A 27,866-nucleotide genomic window follows, 5' to 3' on the forward strand; every position below is an offset into this window, starting at 1 on the left:
ACTACACACAGCGGTGTGCAACAATGGGATACATGTGTGGAGCAGTGGGGGAATGCTAAAGAATTGTTAAATTAATTTCTGGGAGCACATGGAAAGACCACCTCAAGCGACACAAAGCTAATAGGAAACTTGTGCTTTGTATTACTTGAGAACTTTCTCAATCAATCTCTCTCTCTTTTGAAAATGATTAAGAAGATTAAACTAATCCATTCTTTAAAATATCATTCAACCATCTGTCGATTGAGATCTCTGATCTATACCTATATGATCACTCTTCTCATTTCCCACAATGCACCCCCATTTTCACACACAGACTCAGCATGCAAAACATACAGGCATCAAACAAGCAAAACAGCTCATTTAAGTTCAGTCGGGGACAAAGTTCTGCACCAAAAATAAATGGAGGCCAACAAATGGAATACATTTAAATATGTAAAATAAAATATACTAAATACAAAGAGGCACACAGAGATACAGTTCTGGATGTAAGGAAATGCATTAACAGAAAATGCACAAAAAAACATACCAATCCCTGATGTAATTATCATTAATAAAATAGGACCAATTAAGGATTATTAGGCTAGTCAGTGTCACAACAAATAGAAAAACTCACCTTGATAGGTTTCCCATCAGGTGTCAGCACTTCCTCAGAAAGTTCCATCATCTTCAGAGCCATGTGTGCAATCGGCTTTGCATGACTATCAACCTTCTTGTGAAGTCCTCCTGCCACACAGTAAGCGTCGCCTATTGTTTCGATCTGCATGAGGAACAGTAGAGGAGGGGCAGAAACTCTAATGAATAAATGTGGCTGTGCTGATGGGTGAAACTAAGTAGCCACCCATTCAATCACTCATAACATCTCCATTGAGTAGTACATTAAAAGAACTCCTTCATTCCTCTTGTAACATTAGAACTACAGTCTCTGTCTGTTTCACTCTCTTGGCCTGACTCATTTCTAGTAAGAGTTGGTGAGCGTTTGGAGAAGGATTCCGGCAAAGCCACTTACAGCCTCTTGCAGAGCCCGACAAAACTAAACATAAATAAACTAGCATTTCTATTCATTCTTGACACCATGGCATCCATCCTGAAGGTCACTGAAATACCATAACAAAATAACCTTTTATTAAATGTTTAACAGGTTTAACAGTATTCTACAAAAGGCATTACAAACAGGTTCATGTTGTTTTATTTGTAAGGAACCATGACGAATAACAATTATAAATGCTTGACATATTGTGCAGTGCTAGAATTAGCTCAAAGCTAATTTACGTCTACTAAGTGGAACAAATTCTCTAATTCATAATTCAAAAGATTTTAGTTTTTTAAAGATACACCAGGCCAAAGAACTTTGAAATGTTAATGGTCTACAATGTAGATATGCTTGGATCAATCCGGTGCCATTGTTATCAGCCAAAATCTATTGCATTCTTGTTTGCATAGCCAATGAAAAAACATCTGACTTGATCTTTTAAGCAATAGTGCAGTGTTTCCCACATACAGTAAGCATTTAATTTGCTGTAATGAGCTCATTCCATTACCACAGCTTCAAACAGAAGTCAAGTCATTCCAAGTTCCATGTTTGGGCTCAATATGCTTGAGATTGAAGTAATAACAAGTCTTCCACTTCCAAAAGCCGAATTCTAAACAGATCCTAATAAAGCAAACAAAGAATGCTGTGTTCAGGGTTGTGCTGCCATATTTCCAGTTAAAGGAGTGATCTAGGTGTCATAACAGATGATGTGGTCATAATAAAGAAGAAGAAAAATAATAGATAGCGCAAGAGGAAAAAGAAAACTAGGACTCATTTAGGCCTGCCAGCAGCACAATCATATCGACAGTATCCATGACAATGGCAACATATGCATTCCTCAATCTCTTCAACTTATCCTCCTGTTCCTGCTTTCTCTTTTACACGTACACATTCGCTCTCTAACTGCGATACACATATCCCCTCTTTAATACACCCAATCTCTCTGCCTTCCTCTGTTTCGCTTCTTTCTTTTCTCTAGGCATCTGACACAAGACATAACAGAGATAACCCAAAGAAAAATAATGTTTTTATGGCAAAAGGAGAGAGAGAGAGAGAAGAAAGATGATGGCAGTGGTGATGATGTGGAGAAGGTGAAAAGAGTAAAAGTGAAAAGAAATACTGATGTGATAATAGAAAGTAAGGATGGGGGAGGGGGAGATGGTAGACTACAGCGTAAACTATAACTAGGCCCAAAGCCACACTGTCAGATGGACAATATTGACACATCTTTGTTAAGCTCCCACAGAGTGGCCATTAATCAGTTACTTTTTCCACAACACAAGCACACACAGTACACACACACGCAGTTGTGTTTTCATGGCCTTTGGGGACATTACATTGACTTACATTGGAGACCTTCCCTAACCTTAGCCATAACCACTACCAGCCTAAACCCAATCCTTTCCCTAACCTAAACCTAAACCTAAACCTAACCTAACCTAACGTGACTAACCTTAAACCATGTCTTCACCCTTAAATGTAATGATGTAGGTTATGGGAACGTTTCTATTTTGACCCCCCCACCCTCTCCCAAAAAGCTGAGCTCCCATAGTGTTTATTATGTCCCCACAAACACATACAAAAGGGGGGCTCTAAATTCCCGGGAAGATGTCACTGTCACTATCCTATTATTTTACAGTTTAGAAAACTCCCCAATATAATTAGGCCCTGTCCCAACATCCCAACATGACATAAAGAAAATGTGTGTGTCTTTCTGTATACTGACCTTATAAACATCCAGAATGCCACACTGGTAGTCAAAGCGTGTGTAAAGCTCGTTCAGCATGGAGATGACCTGCATAGGTGTACACTGGGCACACACAGCAGTAAAACCCACGATGTCTGAGAACAGCATGGTCACATCATCAAATTTGCGAGCGGGCACTGGCTGACCCTGCCACAGTTTCTGTGCCACATCACCTGGAAAGATGGAATAAAGGAGATCCACGGTTCTCCTCTTTTCCTCCTCCAGTGCCTGGTGAGTCCGCTCTAATGTGGCCTGAGAGAGGAGAAGAGAGAAGGAAAATAGGAGTATTGTTCTGTGTGCTTTGCTTTGGAGAAATCACTGATGACAATGTTTGGCGATGTGGGAGTACTGCACCAAATTAAAACTGATGGTGCATGTGTATTAATTTGATTTATTTTTTATTTTATGTATTTGTATATGAGTAATTGTGTCTGTGGGCGAGCTTTATAATGCCAAATCTGTCTGATGCAGTGCTATACCATTGTTCAAGTGAGCAAGTCAAAAGAAGATATAGCTATTTATAACAGTGGCCTGGGGGAGTAGTTGCAGTGAGAGTGTTGCATTGAGCAGATGCATAGGATTGGGTCAAAACTCAGTGACTTGTTCAAGGGTACTTTGAAAGCAAATTATAAGAGCAAGTCCCAGGAGCCACGTTCCTCCAGCCATTATGAATCAGTCAGTGCAGCCGAAAGCATTGGATTGAACAAGTTCGCTTCAGTGAGCTGTCTCGCAACTAATAATAATAAAGACCGACCAAACATACAGAATATTGTTGTGTAGTTTGCCTATTTCTACATGCCATGGTCACAGGTTGTCATTTGTCATTTTGATTGGTTGCCATCAGACAAGATGGCGGCTCTTAACTAATATGAGCCTGTCATGGCAGGAGATTAAGGTAAGCATGCATTATTTCTTGTTGTTGGCAACCAAAGGCATTTAGTGTATGTTGTTCCCTTTTTTTAGGATAAGTGGTAATTAAACCCCGAAGGCATTTTACCAATACTACTTACCGTAAGCTGATCATTGGAACTAACTTGTGTCACGTACCGTGACACAAGTTAGTTCCAATGATCAGCTTACTGTAGATGTAAACAGTTTACACATATTCCAGAAGGTGGAAATTGTCCATAAACAAGAAGCCACAAAGAAGCAAAACATATATCTGGCTATTGATGAGCTTATTGATGAAGGTATGTCTATGGTCCAATAAACTAAAGTTTCCTAAGTTGTCCTGTGCAGTAAATATAGAATAGAATATACCCATAATCAACCACTCTACCTTAAGCTTGTCCATTCTCTTCTTCAGGCCATCCTGGGCCTTGGCCTGCTCCCCCACCAGGATAACGTCCCGTGTGGCATCATGGATAGGGATATCCGACAAGTAGAGGCCCCTGCCCATGAGCTCCTCCAACTTATCAACCCGTGGCGAACCCAGAAACATCAGGGAGCAGGACTCGGGCACATGGATCATCTGACCCTTCAACTCCATAACCTGGCAGAGCAATCAAATGGGAAAGGAAAAAGTTACGAAAGTTAAGCATTTTGTGAAGGCTGAGGGAAAGTGAAAACTTTACAGCCAATCCTGATTAAATGCTGTTTCCAGAAATACACTGAGCCTGAGGAGAGGGGTATAAAACAGATTGTGAGAATTATAGTTTGTTAACAGCCTCTCACTACTATGGATGTCATGTCCACCTGATATTTGCTTTTCTCGAACCAATGTGCTCCAACGCAGGGACATCCGCACAACAAGCCTGGACTATTCCAGTAACCGCCCCCTCTATGAGTTCTCTCTCCATCAATGTTGATGTAAAAGGGCGATTCAAGAATGACGCTTTTGCTCTTTGATGCAGACTGACAGCAATTTGGCATGACAGGACCCTTGAATAAATATCTGATTAAATACAGAATTATTTTTCACTCTGCAACTTCATCGCTGGTCAATGAAAACATCTCGGTGGCAACAACTTCACTTTGGAAATGGATGAACAATTGTACAAATAACGAACATATTAAACAAACATGCTTTTCTATGCTCACATGGCTGCACACACACACACATATACACACACAATCGTCTACATAGAACAGAGATTATACATTATAATTACACCAACTGTGATTTAGTTGATCGTAAATTCTATTTAGTTCTAATTATCATCATCACGTCACTGGTTTGACCCACACTTTATCCAAATGTCCTTGAACAACCTATGATATCATACGTATGCAAGGTCTTTGAATATTAAGCATTTGATTGGTTATAAGACAAATTGAGAAGCAAACTACTCTGCAAGGCTGCACATCTACCAACTACTGCAGTATTGTTTGTCAACATAATAAAAACTGCAATTGTTGGTGAATAAGAATTTGTTTCAGTAGCTTTCTTGACATTTTGCACACAAACCCTTAACCATGATGACAACACACACCAGGTGTGGGGAGTACAAGCAAAACAGCCTGAAGATAGAGACGAGAGAGATTGGAACAGGCATTGCACATTGCTGCCCTTTTGAATCTGGCTCCAACTCCTGCTCAGTCCTTGTCCCTGTTCCTTCCTTTTCTTTAGTTGTAGTCTTCCACCCTTCTCTGCACTTCCATTCGAGCAGTTACCCACCCTTAACCTTAACTCTATAGAGACTGTGTCTGTCCCACGGCCACTTAAATTAATTAAATCAAAAGTAACCAGAAGAGGAGTCAAACAAAATAACCTCATACAGGTTAACATCATTATTTCAAAAGTGCAGCAAAACAAGATAATTAAATGTGGACTCCTAAATATTAGATCTCTGTCATCTAAAGCTGTATTAGTAAATTATTTAATATCAGACAATCACATTGATTTATTGTGTCTTACTGAAACCTGGCTGAGCCATGAAGAATATGTCAGCCTAAATGAATCAACTCCTCCAAGTCATATTAATACTCACATTCCTCGAGGCACCGGCCGAGGAGGTGGAGTAGCAGCCATCTTTGACTCAAGCCTATTGTTAAGTCCTAAACCTAAACTAAACTACAACTCATTTGAAAGCCTTGTTCTTAGTCTTTCACATCCAACCTGGAAAACATTACAGCCAATCCTATTTGTTATACTGTACCGGCCACCAGGTCCATATTCAGAATTTATATCTGAATTTTCAGAGTGTTTATCAAGTTTAGTCCTTAAAAGTGATAAGGTTATTATTGTAGGAGATTTTAATATTCATGTGGATATTGACAATGATTGCCTTAGTACTGCATTTATCTCATTGTTGGACTCGATTGGCTTCTGTCAGAGAGTACAGAAACCCTCTCACTGCTTTGGCCACACCCTCGACCTTGTTCTTGCATATGGCATTATCATTGAGCATTTGGAGGTCTTCCCACAGAACCCTCTTCTGTCAGACCATTACCTCATAACTTTTGAGTTTATACTCCCGGAGTATACACCGTTAGTCAAAAGTTTCTACACCAGATGTCTAACTGACAGTGCTGTAGCTACATTTAAAGAAGCGATTCCTTCTGCATTTGATTCAATACCACGTCTCAATGTGACGGAGGACTCCTGTGCTAACTTTAGACCGTCCCAGATTGATCATATTGTCGATAGTGCTACAGGCTCACTGAGAATGACACTAAACTCGATAGCCCCACTGAAGAAAAAGACAGTGAGGCAAAGGAGGTTTGCTCCCTGGTATAACCCTCAGACCCGCGACCTAAAGCAAACTTCACAAAAGCTCGAAAGTATATGGCGTTCCACCAATCTGGAAGAATCACGCTTAGTTTGGCGAGATAGTCTTAAAACATATAAAAAGGCTCTCCGTAATGCCAGAGCAGCCTATTACTCATCAGTAATAGAGAAAAATGAGAACAACCCCAGGGTTCTCTTTAGCACTGTAGCCAGGCTGACAGAGAGTCACAGCTCTGTGGAGCCGTGTATTCCTATAGACCTCAGTAGTAATGACTTCATGAACTTCTTCAATGAAAAGATTTGAACTATTAGAGGCAAGATTGATGATCTCTTGCCCTCAACTACTGCCGATCTGTCATCAAGAGGAGTGGCCTTGGAAACGGCTGTATGCCCTGGTGTATATTTGGATAGCTTTTCTCCCATTAACCTAGACCAATTGTCTTCAACGGTTTCTACTTCTAAACTGTCTACCTGTCTCTTAGACCCCATCCCAACGAGGCTGCTTAAAGACGTGTTGCCTTTAATTGGCACCTCTCTGCTGGATATTGTTAATGTGTCTTTGCTAACAGGGCATGTACCACAAATTACAAATGACCTCCTAATTGCATCAGATAAAAGGACTCATCTCCGTACTGGTATTATTAGACCTTAGTGCTGCGTTCGACACCATTGATCATGACATCCTATTACAGAGACTGGATCAGTCGATTGGCATTTCAGGTACCGCGCTAAGTTGGTTTAAATCCTATTTATCAGATCGATCTCAATTTGTATTTGTAAACGATGAAGCCTCAATGACCACCAACGTTAATCACGGAGTTCCACAAGGTTCTGTGCTTGGACCAATTTTATTTACCTTATATATGCTTCCTTTGGGCAACATTATCAGGAAACACTCTATAAACTTTCATTGCTATGCAGACGATACTTTTTATATCTATCGATCAAACCAGAGGAGACCAACCAGCTCGCTAAAATTCAAGAATGTCTTAAAGACAAAAACATGGATGACCTGCAACTTCCTGATGTTAAACTCAGACAAAACTGAAGTTATTTTACTGGGCCCTGAACACCTCAGAGATCAATTATCTGGTGATGTGGTTTCTGTAGATGGCATTTCCCTGGCATCCAACACCACTGTAAAGAATCTCGGCGTTGTCTTTGACCGAGACTTGTCCTTTAACTCCCACGTTAAGCAAATCTCAAGGATTGCTTTTTTTCATCTACGTAACATTTCAAAAATCAGGCACATCTTGTCTCAAAAAGATGCAGAAAAGCTGGTTCACGCGTTTGTTACTTCCAGACTAGATTACTGCAACTCCTTATTATTAGGCTGCTCTAATAAGTCTCTTAAATCCCTCCAGTTGATCCAGAATGCTGCAGCTCGTGTACTCACAAAAACCAAGAAAAGAGATCACATTACTCCTGTATTAGCTGCTCTGCACTGGCTCCCTGTAAAATCAAGAATCACATTTAAAATTCTTCTCCTCACCTACAAAGCCTTGATTGGTGATGCACCATCATATCTTAAGGAGCTTGTAGTACCATATTTCCCCACTAGAGAGCTGTGCTCACTAAATGCGTGGCTACTTGTGGTTCCTAGAGTCCGAAAAAGTAGGATGGGAGCCAGAGCCTTCAGTTATCAAGCTCCTCTTTTATGGAACCAGCTTCCACTTTCAGTCCGGGAGGCAGACACAGTCACCTCATTCAAGAATAGACTTAAGACTTTCCTGTTTGATAGTGCTTATCGTTAGGACTGAATCAGGTTTGCCCTGGTCGAGCCCCTTGATATGCTGCTATAGGCTTATAGGCTGCTGGGGGATGTTTTAGGATACACTGAGCACCTATCTCATCTTCTCTCTCTCCTTATGGATGAATTTACATCTCTCTATTGCACCTTATTAACTCTGCTTCCTCCCCGGAGTCGTTGTGACTTCACGTCTCATAGGGTCCATTGGACCTGGAGGTGTCTGATGCCTGGTGAGCCGGTCTCGCGTTGGCCCTGCTGATGCCCCGCCCCCCCTCCTCTCTACCTCCTTCTGTTTCATGGACGGGAGTTCCATTCATACATTGTCATATTCATGTAATGTGTTTATGTAACTTTGTAATTGCTGTTCATTCTGTACACATGACATCTATTGCTTCTGTCCATCCGGGGAGAGGGATCCTCCTCTGTTGCTCTCCTGAAGGTTTCTTCCCTTTTTTCCCAAAGGTTATTTTTGGGGAGTTTTTCCTGATTCGATGTGAGGTCCTGGGACAGGGATGTCGTATGTGTACAGATTGTAAAGCCCTCTGAGGAAAATTTGTAATTTGTGATATTGGGCTATACAAAATAAACTGAATTGAAATTTAGTTTCTCTTTCTCTCCACATGTTCACTTGTCTTTCATTCCTTCCTGTCGCTCCCTCTCTCTCTATGCTCTTCTCTCTGTCTCTTCAATTACTTCTCTCTCTCTCGTTCTCCATAGTGTCAGATAGATTATTCCGCCAGTGAGCACACTGCAGCCCTGTTTTATTTATAGCACAAGGCTCTCCTAGGCCTGCATAATACATACAGTCTACATATATACACACACACACACACAATTTTCCTACACACAAAAACACAAAATACATCCAGCAGGGAGACCCACATACTGCTTCTGACTGTCATACAAACATACAAATACATATGCAAAATACATATGCATCCTACAACCCACAGGGTCCAAGTTTGAGACATACTTATCCTGTGAAACACAACTTGGTGTGATCCAGTTTGTATGAACTACTGCACATGCACACACACACACACACACATGGTTTTACTGTAGCACTGTATGCCTAACATCTGCACATGCTGCCACACCAATAGAGCAGTCGTCATGGTCTCATGGGAGTGTCAGAACAGTTGTGTGAGTACACCCACTCAAAGCAGACAGAAATCCATCTCCCACATTATAGAATAATTCCAGTTGTATTACAATTTAATATATGTGATGTAGTTTAATTTTGTCTGATAGAAATTGTATTCAAACTAATTACTGAGATCTGGGAACACAGGTGCAGTAGTTGGACAGGGCAAGATCGAGGTTACACAGTCACAATACTAATAATGTTCTGTGGGATGAGGCTGGTTCAGGTTAATGATTTGGTACAAGTCAGTTTGACCAGCAATGCAGTGTGCAGCTGTGCCTTGCAACTTGCCATTCACATGAAACATTATAAGGTGCACTTTTACTTGACAAGCATCAGCTGGAACAATGCCGACTCAGGTAAACCTTAAATAGCCTGCACGCTAAAGCGAAGGTCACTACACTATGTAGTCTAGACTGAGTCAGTGTCCTGTACGCACTTAAAGCCTCAAATGTGGTTTGCTCCTGCATAAAAGCTTCAGGACCTCATCAAGCAATCCGGGAGCACTGACATAACCTTCCCTGACTGCAAGACTAATGCTATCAATGCCATTTTTATTTAGTTTTTTTGTTTCATTGCATTTTCCTGTTACATAATGAAAATTGAAATAGCAACTGTTGTAATTGTGTACAGTAGGTATAATTATACAGTTGTCTCACCAGATTATTCTCTGTGTGTCCGCCTATGTTTATATGTCACTCTCATTTTCTGTCTTACTCTGTCACAAAGTCTCACACACACTGATGCACAGATACAAACATCCATGGACACACACCCATATACACATCCCCGGAGGCAGTTGTGTTGGCCTAGTTGTGCGTCTGTGTTTAACTCAGCACTCTCCTCTCCTTCTGTCTGCATCTCTGGCATCACAGCACAGTGAAAGAGGTGAGTGAGCGAAAGAGGAAGGAAGGGCAAAATGAGCGCTTCGGAAAGAAAGCAACACACAGAAAGAAGGGGGAAAGGTGGGAGTGATAGGAGACGGAGTAAAATAAGGTGGCCTAAACAAAATAGAAATAAATTCTGAAAAATAATAGCATTGTAGAAATAGCTAAATGAATAGAGGGAAAGAAAATCGGAGGTAAGGTGAAAGCATGATTAGAAAGTACAACAGTCAGAAAGAAGCAACAGGAGGCCGACAACAAGAAAGCACAATTGAGCTTTAGAGAGACTGCAAACTGCAAGAAAGCAAACTGTGAGAATTAAACAGTGTGTTGTGTCCAAGTCAATTTGAAGTAGTGTACGGTTGTTTCACATTTTCACTGAGCCCTTGGCCGTTTCTCAATCCAAAGTACGCTGAGTACAGACTTGGGTTCTTTTGGAGTCCGGACTCCAGAGGACGGGAGGACGCAGGACGGTCTTTCTGCAATTGGAACAGCAGCGAACTTGATGACGTCACCACGTCAGCTGTTCGTGCTCATGAGTTTACTCCAATTATTCATTGTAAATTAAATATGACAACCCTGCTTTTTTTTTGTTTTCCTTTCAAATATAATTATTTTATTTTGAATTGTGTGTTTTTTTAATTTGTATATATATATATAGTTATATTAACACATGTAATTGCAACCCTCAGTTAGAGGGTTTAACTAATAATAATAAATAATAATAAACTCTTTGTGCTCTAAACCTTAATGATATCTCATGTGTAACCGCTACGGAGACATCAGAGCCAGCGGATCGTTTAAAAAAGTCCTGCCGACATCAGGCTGTTCTCGGCGGCCACACTGAGCGCTGACCGCCCGGGGCTTCGGGCTCGCTCAAATCTCCGAAACCGTCGGCGCATATTTTTCATCGGCTGAATCTCGACAAACCGACAACGGATTTGATGCTTAAACTAATAACTTCTCGACTGAAAACATTCTAAAATTAAATTCCGTGACTCAACAACAGTAGTATTTAGAAAAAGTCAACTTTCATTTGAGTATTTTCTCCTCCGCCATTGTTCCCTGTCGCTGGTGCGAAATGCATTGTGGGATATTGGCTGTCCAAAGTACGCACAAGTCTCCTCTGATGCATCCTTTGGAAACTGGGCGGATCAAGTCACATCCGGGCATTTTTACCGTGCTTTGCGAGAAGCGGACTATTGAATTGGAACAGTACTTGGGCCGCGACTGATGACGTCAACGAGAACACAAGTACGGACAAGAACGCGTATTGAGAAACGGCCCTTGTTCAAGGTCATTGTATTGTCACCACAAGGAAAAAATATTGCAATTATTTACAGAAAGCTTTGGTTAACTGTTTATAATGCAGTATTTCAGAGCAAGTTTTTTTTGTCCACCTAAAGATTTAGACTATCAACTATTATTGATGACGTCTTGGAGATTTGTGACTTTCCATTGATAATTGTCTTTCTGCCACCTGACTCCTAGTCACTATGTGTACATATGTGTGTGTTTTTATATGTATGCATAATTGGGGTTTGTATTATACTGCATATGTTTATGTTAATGTTGTATGTCTTATAATGGCAAGGCCTGCAGCACACACTGTGATGTAATTTTCTACATACACAAGATCTATCTAACAGTACAGATTCAGGCTGCTATCGCCATCAGCAACAAGGAGCTGAAGATAGATGAAAGGGAAAGGATGAAGTGGGCAGGGGAAAAACTGCTGAAAAGGCCAGAGGTGGAAAGGAGTGAGGGAGACAAGAGAGAGACACAAGAACGAGAAACATTGGACTTGAGGGACGAGAGACAAAGATGGAGAGAAGGATAGCGGGAGGTGGAACGGACAACTAATGGATTGTCTTTTGTGAGCAGACTGGCATGTCAACACCCTCATTTGCATGAACAAGCACTGAGTAGCAAATAGTCAATGAGTCAGCCTCTCTCATCCCTCTCTTTCTCTCTCCAACACACACAGACACACACACACATTTTTATTTTTATTGTGCCGTATTCTTACACCCCACTCTCAATGAAATGCTCACACTCACACACAGCATGTTGCCTAGACACACATTACATAAAAAACAAACTTGTTGTTTCAGATGAAAGAGTAAGCAGAAGCTTTAAAATGCTGATTCATATCAAAAAATAAATTCATAAAAAAACACACCTGGTTCAATTCATCTGAGACTAGAATCCGAGATCAAAATGACTCATTTTGCAGGATCTATGCAATCTCTGGCAAAAAAAATAAACACTGACAATCAGCTAATAGGACTATTTGAGGCACATTTGAATTAAAACAGGAAGATGCGCAGACCAAGTTTAGCAATAAAAATCTTCTAACAGGAGCTACGTGGTGTGCCGATCAATCTGTTTTAATTATTTCTCTCATCACATTGGACACTGGCTGTGTGTGACCTTTTTTTTTATCATTTCACAAAAGGAAACGCTTTAGTTAGAATACACAACTAATCTGCACCGGATTTAAAATATTATCTAGCTGAAAATCAGACCCTTTTGAAATAAATAAATATAAAACAGTCCACTTAATAGAAATAACATCAAACAACTTTAGTGTATATATATCTTTTGCACACAAGATTTTGGCTAAGTCATGTTCGATGACTACTTTTAAAATCTTTTTATGCTTAATCTTCTTTTTCAGTCCAAAATAATAAAGCAGCTGAAATGCTGCTGGATGCCTCTGGTGGTGCTTGACTAAGTTGGTGGTGTTATATTTCACACTGCTACTGCCACCCCACAAAACATTGGCTTTACAGATAATGCAAGCAGCCTTAGAACTTGTTGGTGTAGCATTCGTGAAGTACTTCCTAACAGCTGATGTGTTTGTTGTTAGTGCCTTCAGCAATGCGGTCTCACGGCATGTTGCTGACACATGAGGTATACACTCGGAATCAGTCATAAACATTTAATTGAATAGAAGATTGGCCCCATCGTCACAAAGACCCCAATATAATTATTTGAGTCATTAACAGCCCAATATTTAATATCGGATCGATGCATTCCTAGAACATGTTTTGACATATGACACATGTTGGTCCCGTTTAAGAGCACAATTTCCTTCAACAATTAAAATGATGGAAGTGCTAATCAAACTTATGTTGCAGGAATGCCAAGATGCAGTTTTTAAAATGGCATTTAGGTAAAGATCCTAACAACTTTCTTTAATGATGTTGCTCCCTAAGACATGAGACCCATTAATGGGAACAATGCTAGTTACCGGATGCACATTCAGCAGGCAGAGAGCCACTACAAAGCTGTCAGTGCTGTAGAACCAAGCAAGGCCTGCAGTAGTGGGGCGGTCATGCCAAGTGAGTGTCATGACTGCAGCAGCAAAGACGTGTTACCCCCAGAGGCACAGCTTCCTGGATGTATGCCCTCACCAGAAATAAATCTCATTCATTTTCATTTTCTCATTGCAAAAGAAAAGACATTATATTCTTTAAAATAGTTTTGTCTTGTTTAATGCTTCTGGTTTTATTCTTGTTTATGATTGTTTTGTTACAATTGTCAAATCAGTAAGTTATATGTTTATTTTGAAACAGGACGCTTTATTTTGAAACAGGAAATGTCTTGTAACTTGTTAGGGGACTTGTAATCAGGAAGTGAAGGAAGAGCATGGCTCAGTTTACAGTCCAGTTGAGTCTGCTTGCATCTTATGCCTTTTGATGGCATCGTTGGTATGTATTGATTTGTTTTATTGTTACTTATGATTGCAGATGATTATTTTTGTGACAATGTTTAGTTTGGGAAGTTTTATGCACAAAGTCCATCGAGTCATAGTTAATGACTACTCCGCTATGAATGTTGTTCATATGACAGAATAAATATGAAGAGTTATGTTAAAATACAGTGGTTTATAGGAACATATGTGTAAATCAGTAGTAAATACATAAAAGTAGCGGTTAAAAATAAAGCAAGTTATTTCATTGAAGAATCAGTATATTTACATTGTGTGTATGTGTAAGGTTAAAAAGGAAGCATTTTGTTTGTATTCATTATGCCCTTTGTGTGTTTTAGTTTTACTCTTTCTTACGTCAATAAACCTGTGGACAACGGACAACTGTCTTCAGAGTCGTGATGTCAGGAAAGAGTTTGTCTAACTGCCAAGGTGTATCACGGCACATATACTGAGGGCAGCATAGTAAAACAACGTCTTTCTAGCGGGCAAGATAACGCAGCCAGCTGGCAGACGCTACTAACAACGTCATCTCACGCAGCCAGTGGATGACCATCACAGCAGTGTCTAAACAGAGGTACGTCACCAGACAACACCATGTCCGAGAAAGCAACTTCATTAAAGACGCGGTCCCGCGCTACATGTTCTGCTACATACTCAAGTGTATCATCAACGGGGTCTGCTGCAGCAAAGGCAAGAGCGAGAGCAGAAGCAGCAAAGGCACGCATGTCCTACGCCGAAGAGGAAATGAGCCTAAAGCTAGAAAAAGCTAAGCTGGAAGCCTCAATAGAAATGCTCAATTACAAGAAAGAAACTGCTGCAGCCGTAGCTGAGGCCGAAGCCCTTGAAGCTGTGGTAGATAAAAATAGTGAAAGACATAGTTCCATGTTAAATTTGGACTCCAGTCCTTTGGAAGCTGCACAACGCACAGAACAATATGTGATTGATCAAGCCGAATCACAAAACACAGACGCTCAGCTGCATGATGATGGTGTTGGAGCAATAAGAGGGTCAAGCCCTAACTACGAAACTCCAGCTTCATCTATCAAATCTGAAGTCAACTCATTCCATCCGGCCCAAGCCAATATAGCTTCCCATCATACACATGGCCACAATGCAGCTTCTCAACCAACTCGCCTCATCTCACAGCAGCCTTACATCTATGAAGATGAAAAGCTCGATGGGACACGCAATGTTCGATTTGACAACCACAATGCCACTCCTGAGCAAGGTCTTGGACCTCAAAACGACAAAGGCGATCCTGCTCTTAAATCCTATCCCACATCTTCAAACACCAATAATAACAACTCCAACATTAGCGACTTCGTGAGATACTTTGCTCGTCGTGAGCTTGTGGCAACAGGCCTACTTCAATTCAACGACAGACCTCAGAACTACAGAGCCTGGAAACGGTCTTTTCAGAATGCAACCAGAGGTTTGGACCTGACACCAAGCGAGGAAATGGATCTCCTGTTTAAGTGGCTCGGCAAAGAGTCAGCAGAACACGTCGAGCACATAAGAGCAATACACATCAATCATCCAGCAGCAGGCTTGGCTATGATATGGGACAGACTTGAACAATCTTATGGCTCCGCAGAAGTAATAGAAGATGCTCTGTTCAAACGTATCGACGCCTTTCCAAAAATAACAAATCGAGATTATTCTAAACTAACTAAGTTGAGTGATCTTTTAATGGAACTAGAGTCAGCCAAAGCTGAAGGAGACCTACCCGGCCTCTCTTTCCTCGATACAACGAGAGGCGTCAACCCAATTGTACAGAAGCTCCCCTTCGGTCTGCAGGAGAAGTGGGCGTCAGTTGGGTCATCCTACAAGCGGCAACATCACGTTTCATATCCCCCCTTTGCCTGCTTCGTAAACTTTGTTAGCCAAGAAGCTAGTGTCAAAAATGACCCAAGTTTCAACTTTGTCTCTCACTCAGACATGTCTCCCAGGCCAGAAAAAACCGCTTGGAAGCCAAACAGACAGCGAGAAGTCTCAAAAAAGAAGTTCACAAAACAGAGATATTTCCAAAAGCCATCTCTGATCCTAGGGAGCCCTCAACGAAATTCAATGACTGTGACAAACTGTGTCCAATCCATAAAAAACCTCACCCTATACACAAATGCCGTGCATTCAGAGAAATGCCCATCAAAGACCGTAAGACATTCTTAAAAGAGAATAACATTTGTTTCAGATGCTGTGCTTCATCATCACACATTGCAAGGTACTGCACATTTAATGTTCGTTGTTATGAATGTAAAAGTGAAAAACACCACACAGCGCTTCACCCTGGACCTGCTCCCTGGGTTGAAGGCAAAGACTCTGCTCCAGAGCATGGCGGGGAGGAGGATAGCTCTCCACAACCCCATGTCACCACCAAATGTACAGATGTCTGTGGCGGAGACGTAACGGACCGATCCTGCTCTAAAATATCCCTTGTGAATGTGTATCCAGCCGGCCACGCTCACAAAGCAGTGAAGATGTACGTCATTCTGGACGAACAGAGCAACAGATCACTAGTTCGTTCACAGTTCTTCGAAGTCTTCAATGAGCAAAGTCCAAGTGCTCCTTACTCACTGAAAACATGTGCTGGAGTAAAGAAAGCGACAGGAAGAAGGGCCAGTGGCTACATCGTGGAATCTTTGGATAGGACCGTCAGCATCCCACTACCCAGCCTCATAGAATGTGATGACATCCCAAATAACAGAAGTGAGATTCCAACTCCCAATGCAGCTTTTCATCACGCACACCTAAAGTCAGTCGCACACCTCATCCCAGACCCACAAGCCCCAATTATGCTTCTCTTAGGTCGGGATATTATCAGAGTCCATAAGGTCCGCAAACAGGTCAATGGCCCACACAACCTACCTTATGCTCAGAAGTTGGATCTGGGATGGATCATCGTGGGTAATGTATGTTTAGGCCGCGTTCACAAACCATCGACAGTCAACGCCTTCTACACGAACACCACGGAACGGGGACGCCCTACTCTCTTTGACCCGTGTCCTAACATGTTCCGTGTAAAGGAAAAATACAGTGACACCCAAGCCACAAACCACCTCCAAACACATCCTGAAGAGATATCAAACTGTGATGTTGACAGCCTAGGACATAACATATTCAAGCAGACCAAGGACGACAACAACATGGCTCCGTCTATCCAGGACATCTCCTTCATGAAAATAATGAAAGAAGGACTAACAAAAAATGCAAACAACAGTTGGGTAGCTCCATTACCCTGTAAATGCTCACGTCAACGGCTCCCCAATAACAGGCCACAGGCATTGAACTGTCTCAAGTCGCTCAAACGCAACTTTGAAAGGAAGCCTGAAATGAGAGACCATTTTCTCAGTTTCATGGACAAGATGTTCAAGAATGGTCATGCTGAGTTAGCCCCTCCTCCCAGTGAGGATGAAGAACAGTGGTACTTGCCAATATTTGGTGTGTACCATCCAAGAAAACCAAAACAAATACGAGTGGTCTTCGATTCCAGCGCCCAGTACAACGGTGTGTCGCTCAACGACGTGCTGTTGACTGGGCCTGATCTGAACAACACGCTGCTTGGTGTATTAATGCGCTTTAGAAAGGAAGCAATCGCCTTTACAACGGACATAGAACAGATGTTCTATTGTTTTTCAGTAAGGGAAGACGATAGGAACTTCCTACGTTTTCTATGGTTCCAAGATAACGACCCCTCCAAAGACATTGTGGAGTATCGGATGACAGTCCACATCTTTGGAAATAGTCCTTCACCCGCAGTAGCGATTCATGGACTGCACCAGTCTGTTCAGGTCAGTGAGCTTCGCATTGACCCTGACGTCCAAAGTTTTGTGATGCGTGACTTCTATGTAGACGATGGGTTGAATTCCTTGCCCACAGTCGAAGCTGGGGTCAACCTGCTGAAAAAGACACAAGATGTTCTCTCCAAATCAAACCTAAGGCTGCACAAGATCGCAGCAAACAACAAGGAGGTCATGGAGGCCTTTCCGGCCGAAGATCGTGCAAAAGACCTTAAAGACCTGGACCTCAGTGCAGATACGCTACCAATGCAGCGTAGTCTTGGAATCAATTGGGACCTCCAGACCGACTGCTTCCACTTCAGCGTCTCCGACGAGATAAAATCCTACACTCGACGGGGTGTCTTGTCTACAATCAACTGCCTCTACGATTCTCTAGGGTTTGTAGCGCCAGTCACAATACAAGGCAAGGCTATTCTGAGAGAACTCACAACTGAGAAAGGTGACTGGGACTCGCCTTTGCCCCAAGAAATGGAAGACGCATGGACATCTTGGAGAGCATCTTTAAAAGAACTGTCCCAGCTTTCTACTCCCATAGCCTACACTACAACTTCACCCCCAGCAGCTGTCAGAAGGGAATTGTGCGTCTTTTCTGACGCATCCACGAAAGCTATCGCCGCTGTGGCATATCTAAAAGTAACTGACTCTTCTGGAAATAACCATGTGGGATTTGTAATGGGCAAAGCCGAGCTGACCCCCCGTCCTGAACAAACAATTCCGAGACTGGAACTTTGCGCAGCAGTGCTTGGAGTGGAGTTAGCAGACTTAATCTCGGCAGAACTAGACCTTCAGCTCGATGCTACAACCTTCCACTCAGACAGCAAGGTAGTCCTTGGCTACATTTCTAATGAAAGCAGGTGCTTTTATGTATATGTAAGTAACCGGGTATTACGTATCCGAAGGTCCTCTCACCCAGATCAATGGCGCTACGTGTCAACAGAACAGAACCCTGCGGACCACGCTACACGTTCTGTCGCTGCAGGCCGTTTGAACGACACAAACTGGCTGAGTGGACCCAAATCTCTGTACACACCGGAGACAAGTGCCTCAGAGAGCACCTACGAGCTTGTAGACCCGGGTTCAGACCCAGACATTCACCCTCTGGTGTCCACTTTGAGTACTACAACAACATCCAAGCAGCTTGGTTCTCAACGATTCTCAAAGTTCTCATCTTGGAAGTCTCTAACACGGGCCATTGTTTGCCTCATACACATAGCCCGTCTTTTCAACATGACCTTGAAGAACAGCCCTTGTAAGGGCTGGCATCACTGCAAAACAGGATACACTGTTGAGGAGTCTGATCAAGCGTCGCACATCATCATTCAAGCAGTACAGGAAGAAGTCTACATTCAAGAGATCAGATGTATCCAAAAACATGAGCAGATCCCTAAATGTAGCCCTCTCAAAAATCTGGATCCTTTCATTGATGCACACTGCCTTCTGAGAGTCGGGGGCCGCCTCCACAATGCAAACCTTGATCAGAGTAAAAAGACTCCAGTGATTATTCCTGGCAAACATCAAGTTGCAACCTTACTCATCAAGCATCACCACGAACGAATCTATCACCAAGGCCGTCTGTTTACAGAAGGGGCTGTCCGTACAGCTGGCTTTTGGATTGTTGGTGGCAAAAGAAAAGTGAGCAGCATCATCCACCAGTGTATAACCTGCAGAAGGCTTAAAGCCCCACTTACAATTCAAAAGATGGCCAGTCTTCCAGCGGATCGTCTCTCGACAGAGCCTCCCTTTACGAATGTCGGCCTTGATGTGTTCGGCCCTTGGAGTGTCTCTTCACGAAGAACAAGAGGAGGTTATTCACACAGTAAACGCTGGGCTGTAATCTTCACGTGTATGAGTGTACGAGCGGTTCATATTGAAGTCATAGAATCCCTTGACACATCCAGCTTCATCAACGCGCTAAGGTGCTTTCTTGCTGTGCGCGGTCCTGTCAATCACATCCGCTCAGACCGTGGCACCAACTTTGTTGGCGCCTGCAAGGAGTTGAAGATACCCTCAAACATTGACAACACAACTGTGAAGACTTACCTGTCAGGCCAAGGTTGCTCTTGGACCTTTAACCCTCCGCACGCCTCCCATTTTGGCGGTACATGGGAAAGAATGATTGGTCTTGCAAGGAGAATCTTGGACTCCATGTTCCTTCAGCTGAAGGACAAACTTACCCATGAGGTGCTGGTGACTTTCATGGCAGAAGTGACAGCCATTATAAATGGCAGGCCTCTTGGTCCTGTGACAACTGACTCTGATGACTCATTTATACTCACTCCAGCTGCTCTTCTCACTCAAAAGGTGAATGTCCTTTCTGCTCCTACTGGAGAGTTTGGAGTTTCAGATCTCTACAAGCGCCAGTGGCGGCAGGTCCAGCACCTGTCCAACACCTTCTGGGACAGATGGCGAAAGCAATTCCTCCCAACACTACAGGCACGCAAGAAGTGGCAGTCCACTCATCCAAACATCAACCCAGGAAGTGTTGTTCTCCTCAAGGATAGCCAAGTACCAAGAAATGAATGGCCTCTTGGACTGGTAACACAGACCTTCCCCAGCGAAGACGGGAAGGTGCGAAAGGTCGAGATCAAGGTCACACGAACAGGAGTGACTAAAATCTTTCTTAGGCCTGTTTCTGACATAGTGCTTCTTCTCCCCCCAGAGGCCCAGTGAAGTAAACTGTCTAGGATTTATTGATTGGCGTGTATTCACGCCAGGCGGGGAGTGTTTTGTTACAATTGTCAAATCAGTAAGTTATATGTTTATTTTGAAACAGGACGTTTTATTTTGAAACAGGAAATGTCTTGTAACTTGTTAGGGGACTTGTAATCAGGAAGTGAAGGAAGAGCATGGCTCAGTTTACAATCCAGTTGAGTCTGCTTGCATCTTATGCCTTTTGATGGCATCGTTGGTATGTATTGATTTGTTTTATTGTTACTTATGATTGCAGATGATTATTTTTGTAACAATGTTTAGTTTGGGAAGTTTTATGCACAAAGTCCATCGAGTCATAGTTAATGACTACTCCGCTATGAATGTTGTTCATATGACAGAATAAATATGAATAAAGAGTTATGTTAAAATACAGTGGTTTATAGGAACATATGTGTAAATCAGTAGTAAATACATAAAAGTAGCGGTTAAAAATAAAGCAAGTTATTTCATTGAAGAATCAGTATATTTACATTGTGTGTATGTGTAAGGTTAAAAAGGAAGCATTTTGTTTGTATTCATTATGCCCTTTGTGTGTTTTAGTTTTACTCTTTCTTACGTCAATAAACCTGTGGACAACGGACAACTGTCTTCAGAGTCGTGATGTCAGGAAAGAGTTTGTCTAACTGCCAAGGTGTATCACGGCACATATACTGAGGGCAGCATAATGATTTTTATTCATCCATTGTATTTCCATTCGCCCCGTTTTGTAGATGTATCAAGAGGAGACAAAGAGAACACTAATTTTCAAAGACCTTTCTCCACAAAATAAAAACACCATGGCGGTGATTTATCAATAAACAGATCAAAGGTGTTGCTAATGTCAAGGTAGTCTTTGTACTCAGACATGCAGCTGTACACATGCACAAACAAACTGCATTCAGCAACCCCTGCAAATACAATACAGGAGCATTTCGTTGCAAATTTGAACATCCTGTCGGTGCCTCACGCAGCTACTCCTTAGCCTTCACACATCTTCTTTGTCCTCGATCTCCCATAGCATATTGCATTGGGTACACACGTCATAGAATAAGCAGGGTTTGTGTCTGAGTACTCATGTTGTCAACAACAGATAAATCAGCTGAAGCCAAGACAAGTGCTGGTTTAGGGCTCCAGCTCCACACACACTGTTCACTTAGAACCATAAAAAAGCACTGACTCATCCTAACCAGAATTCTGACTCTATGACCCAAAGAGTCTGGGAGCTTTTGGGTGTTAGTCTACATCCACAGCTTGGCCCTGGCCCAATCAAATGACATCAACATTTACATTCCCTGTATTCCAGTAGGCTAAATACTACATATATAACACCTAGACCGGCTTTATAATTAAAAAATGACTGGGAAATTTTACTTTCTATAATGTGGGACCTTTAAGGATAAAGGAAGCCGTGGTGTAATGGAGACATGGTGAACTGGTTAGAGGATAGCTTTCGACAGTGCAACCTGTGTACACTCCCCTGAGTGCTGATCACAGTGCTCACACGAAGCGGGGAGACAGAGCTGGGACTTGACCTTTTCAGTAGGTCTTTGGATGCCTGTTGCACAGCCCATGTCCCTGGGGGAAGAAAAAAAATAAGTCAAACTGAAAGTCCACTACAGGACACACAGTGCAACACAGGGGAGGCCTCTTTACCTTGGCCTGTCGCCTTCTCTCGCTGCCCTTTCTAGTGATAATGTCAGCCCATCCTTCTCTTTCTCTCCCCCTTTGTTCTGCTTCTCTGCCCAGGTGACACAAGATTCATATGGCAAAAATAAAGTAGAACAATGTCGTGCACCCAACTCCACTGCAACAGCGATCTTGAAGTGTTTAGTGGAGACTGTTTGGAGCTTGGAGCAAGTGTCTAACTTACATTTCAGCAGTACTAGGTCTGTTTGATGGTGATACTCGTAAAAAGGGAACAGACTGACTCACTGAAACCAGCATGAATATGCTGAAGAACCTTTTTTAAACCAGTGGACTGTGGATGGGAGATAAGAAAAACAGACTATAAGAACCAGAACGCTGGTACTTCATCCAACCCTGAACTCAAATACAATCCTTTGACTGAACTTCCTGTCAGTAGTTCACGTACATTGCAACCCCAATTCATCTGGCATCTAAAAAGGCACAAACTCAAATATTATCAGTGGTTAACAGCCCCAAACACATACTAATTTATATCAGTGTGGCAACAGTGACAATGTGCTCAACATGAGTGATTTATCCAAAAGCAAAGAAAAACGTTTTTTTTTTTTTTTTAATCTTTTGTACTTGGCCAAAACAAGACCAAAATAACCCAATTAGAGCTCCGTGAACACAAAGCTGAAACACTATCCAAGCTTTCACACTGCAGTGCAAACAACTTGAATGGGAGGAGCCCATATGAATGATTCACTTTTGTGCTGTTCTCTCAAACAGAACTGTTCACAAATTGTGACATCGTAGCTACTCCTTCTATTAATATTAACGACCTTGTCATGCATGATAATAAACTGGAAATCTTGAGGTTTGGACTGTTGGATGTATAAAACAAGACATTTGAAGACCTCATCTTGGGCTGTGAGAAATTATAATGTTTCACTATTTACTGACTTCATACAAAACAATTAATTAAATACTCAAGAAAGATCGACAGATTTATTCATATTGGAAAATAATTGTTAGTTGCAGCCCAAAATAAGGGTTAAAGTCCTTATACCCAGGCCTAACAGCACATGTTTGAATACAATACCTTGATGTATACAAGATGCATTGGCCTCTTTAATCCGGATCATAAGACATTCTCTGCAGCACTGACGTGACATGAAACTGAAATGAAGCCGCAGAGCACCCTAATCATCTTGCATCTGGTAGCATACTAAAACAAATTACTTGGCATAATCTGCAAATACTAATTATATCAGGGTTGTTTAGAAATGTACTTTAACTGGTTTGTGAGCCATGTGAGTATGCTAGCTGTCTGTGGATTATATTTACGTGCCAGGGCAGACTGGTGCAAACAGGCATTGACATGACTTTTAACTGCACCATCTGCTTTTGACGGCAGATCTGCGGTGCTGTTTATTCACATCTTGCCATGATACATAAAATAATTGTCTTATTTGGACAAGCCATCACTACATTCAGGAAGCCATTTTCACACCACCGTGTAATGGCAGAGATGTTTAAAAAGTACGAGGCAAGTAAAGTGACAAGCTGAAAGGATTATGATTTACCTTGTCTAACTCCAATTCACATACAGTACCATTTATTATCACCCACCTTTTTATACAGAGTGATGCTTTGCCCACTTAAGCAAAAATAGCAGCACACCTGCTATTTTGCTATTATGTCCTGTTTGGCGTTTCTATAGAAACGCCAAACAGGACATGTGCATAAGACCTAGCACTGTGTGAAATCCTCACAGAATCAGCCCCCAGCAAGACCAGATATTACAGAAAAGCACAGCACAAAAAGAGAAGAAACACAACAATCTAAAAAACATTCCTCAAATGCCTCAACAACCAGTAAAACAAATGGGAGGAATTCAATTAAATAAAGCTGCCTCAAAATCAGTTGCACTAGCAATATAATAGTGCATTAGAGTAGTCTCTGTTCAACCGTCATTTTATATTTGACATTTTTACACACTAAATTACATTCACATACCCCAAGTGACCAAAATGTACCTTTAACAAATATTGAGACAACTATTTTTATTTACTTGTTTGTTTTGTTTAGTTTTTCTTGGTCGGGAGAAATAGGAAGATGCAAACGGCAGGGACATGATCCCTCAACAGCTTCCCACCCACCACTGCAATGGTCAGTTACAAGGCTTCTCTCTCTCTCTCTCTCTCTCTGATATGCATTTCAAAAAGGAAACGTAGTGTGGATGTATAATAAATGACTTCTGGCCAGATCCTCCTCAAATTGAATCAACACCAATAACACTTGCACCGCTTTAACAGTATAAACTTTTCATTTTTATTATTATTTAATTTTTCTTTAATTGAATATGTCCTGCTCTGCTATTTTATTGTATTGTATATATTGTGCATGTTTTCATACTTAATATAACTTTGCTGCTGCTACAAACACATTTCCTCCTGTGGATGAATAAAGTACATATCTATATATCTATCTATGTAGCCTTACTAACCCACCCATACACAAACACACACATACACACACACACAAGCACACACACACACACACAAGCACACACACACACACACACACAGCACTGTGGCTGGACTGATCCATCTCCTCTCTGTCAGGTCTATTTATCATCAGGGTGTTTGGTGCTGACAATGACAGCCTGTGGAGACCACTCAATCAATAAAGAACTGGATATAGCATACAACTCCGATGTATTCATTGTTTCTGGCAAATTGGAGCCAATATAAACCTCATTATTCCCACGCAGAAACATCACAGGCTTGCTGGTGTCGTGCAACATGTGGTGGAAATTCAGTATAGACAAAGTGACTTTTATGTTGGTCTTTTTACATTTTGCTTGGTACACCCAAAATTGAATCGTGGGCAAAAACACTGTTAGCTCCAAAGAATCACACCAAGCATCACACCACAGCATTTGGGTAATATACCAGTTAGTTACAATGAGCATTGCCAGTGTAGTTTACTGTAAACACTGAACTGCCTGCCCAACATGGAGCTGATCTCCAGTGATCAAAAATGGAGTGGCTGAGCCCTTTTTCAAATTAACTACTTTGCCCATCACCATTTGAATAATGGAATATGTCACCTCCTGCAACAATTTAATATTGTCTGTTACACAGATATTTGTTTCTGGGACACATTCATCACTGGTTTTGGTCTCTTTGCAGGATGTGTTGGAAAAGATAACATAATAGCAGCCTTATCGTTTTAACTTAATTTGAGTTTACCAAGCACTTACTACAACTGCAAAAATGTTCTCCAATATGTGATGAAAAGTAGGATTTTATCAACTGTGTCATCTGTTATGTATGAGATCCTTACCTTCTCCTTGGTGTCAGACTGTGTGGTATCAGGCCTGGTGCGGATGGTAAATGGGGATGCAAGTCTCAGCAGGATGCCCTGGAACGAAGGCTCCATCTTCGGTGAGACAATCTCAAAAAAGTCCCTGAACAAGAGGGTCCGGTGAGGCTCAATGCGAGCCTGTCTTCTCAATCCTTCTCCAAGCTGCAGTAGCTCCATGCGAGGGCCTAGGACCAGGTGAAATGGAAAAGCACGGCAGAACGTGGCCAGGCCTATGCACAGATCACTTGGGTCGGTGGAAAATGAAAGGCGTTTAGTGCTCACTGTGGCAGCATTTGGGAGGGAGGCGATGGAAGGAGGGCATGTCTCCAGGATTTGGAAGGACAAGCAAACTGTGGGAACAGAGGTTAGGAAAGGAGAGGGAGGGGACGGGGACGAGGATGGCGTGGCAGTCGGGGACGCAGTCGGGGTGGGTGTTGTGGAGTCTCCGTCTGTGTGTTCTGTGTCTTCATTGGGCAATAAAGGAGTTAGAGGTGGCACTTCTTCCACTTCGACTTCTGAATGAAAGATCCGCCTGGCAACAGCTCTGATAAACCCTGGCATTACCAAGCCAACAACAGAGGCAGGGTTGAAACAATGAAGAAGCAACACTTTCCCTCTTCCATCTCCTTCTCCTCGCTCTCCAACTTTATCCAATTTTCTTCTCCCTTTCTCCTCTTCATAGAGATCTTTGCACTGGAAGGAGGGGCTCTCGGATGAGGCACGTCGCCCTGTGGAGGTGCGAATGTGTTCCAAAATGGCGTCAAAGCCATTGAAGAAGTCCTGGAGGTTGCCGCCTACAGCCCGAAGCACTCGTTCATTTTCTTCAAAGCAGAGGCTAAAGAACTCTTCTCCGAAATGTTCTCGCAGCTCACAGAATGGTACTCCTGTGAGAGAGAGGATGCAAAACATCGATGTCAGCGAGGCAGAATAGCACTCCTTTGAGGATACACACAAATTATTAACATGATGGACTGATACACAACAATACACCTAACTTGCCCACATGCACACAGTCAAATACCTGCACTGACTCAAAAATCTACTTAATATAAGCAATATGATTGAGAAGACATGTCATTCGGAGTCATGTTTGACAGCAACCTCTCATTTGAACATCACATCAAACAAATCACCAGAACCTCCTTCTTCCACCTAAAAAACATTGCTGAAACTTTAATCCACGCCTTCATCACCTCCAGAATTGACTATTGCAATAGTATTCTTTATGGCACAGCTTCCAAAATCCTAAACAAACTCCAATACATCCAGAACTCAAAAACCAGAACAAAATCCTTCTCCTTACTCACAAAGCCCTCCATAATCAGGCCCCCTCCTACCTCACCGACCTGCTCCACCACCACACTCCATCAGGCCCCCTCCTACCTCACCGACCTGCTCCACCACCACACTCCATCAGGCCCCCTCCTACCTCACCGACCTGCTCCACCACCACACTCCATCCCGTTGGCTCCGCTCCTCTGATGCCAATCTCCTGTCCATCCCACATAGGACCAAGCACCGGACGTGGGGTGACAGAGCCTTCTCCATATCTGCCCCCTCCCTCTGGAACTCTCTCCCCAAACTCATCCGAGACTGCGCTGATCTTTCCATATTCAAATCGCAAATCAAAACCCACCTGTTCAGAACTGCTTTTAATGTGTGATTGTTTGCTCTATTTTTTTTTTTAGCTTTTAGGATGTTATAATTATGTTATGTAAAGTGTCTTTGAGTACCACAAAAAGCGCTATATATATTAAATGCATTATTATTATTATTATTATTATTATTATTATTATTCAGCATTAAACAGAATTGCATCTTGGATCACTCTTTCAGTATTATTTCTCAATGCATTCCCTAAGCGTGTAATCATTTCCTGTTACATGAAACCCAGCATTACATTTGCTCCATGAAATGTTTTGACCAAGATTATAATTCAGCGAAAATAATTTGTAGCATATCAATCACAAAATAACACTGTTCAAAGTAATCAAACATCAAAGCCTTGTTAAAATAATGAATATTGATAATATAAAATAATCATGTCACATGCCGACTGACTGAATAATAACTCAGGAAGAAATAGGATTAAGGGATTATAGAAAAAATTAAAACTGATATTTATTTATTATAAATAAAACCTGACACCACAAATTAGAACAAAACATGAAAAATATCTCAAAATGTGAAAAGAAAAACATTAATAAAGTGTAAAATTATACGGACATCAAGCTGAATTTCGATCCAAAGATTAAAGTCCGACATTAATAAGAAAAGAACTTGGATAATCTTTGAGAATAAATGAGAAAAAAATATATTTATTTTCTGAGATATAAAGTAATATCATTACCCCCCTCCTCCGGTTTATCAACAATTGTTGTGATACTCCGGAGCATTAATAGACATCATTTATGTTCAGATGCATATTTACTTC

The 27,866-nt window shown here is 41.8% G+C and overlaps 1 protein-coding gene across 1 annotated transcript in view; it reads right to left on the minus strand.

Moving 5' to 3' along the window:
- The window catches only part of gucy1a2 (guanylate cyclase 1, soluble, alpha 2), a 43,010-nt gene that overhangs the window by 7,073 nt on the left and 8,071 nt on the right, over positions 1–27,866 (minus strand). Inside the window, exons 4-7 of the mRNA XM_034549109.1 lie at positions 25,412–26,316; positions 4,057–4,269; positions 2,757–3,029; positions 614–757 (exon numbers count right to left, since the gene is read on the minus strand). Coding sequence (XP_034405000.1) covers positions 614–757; positions 2,757–3,029; positions 4,057–4,269; positions 25,412–26,316 — 1,535 coding nt within the window. The remainder of the gene's footprint in view (positions 1–613; positions 758–2,756; positions 3,030–4,056; positions 4,270–25,411; positions 26,317–27,866) is intronic.

This window comes from Cyclopterus lumpus, chromosome 13 (genome assembly GCF_009769545.1).
Source record: "Cyclopterus lumpus isolate fCycLum1 chromosome 13, fCycLum1.pri, whole genome shotgun sequence".
In the NCBI taxonomy this organism is placed as follows: Eukaryota; Metazoa; Chordata; class Actinopteri; order Perciformes; family Cyclopteridae; genus Cyclopterus; species Cyclopterus lumpus.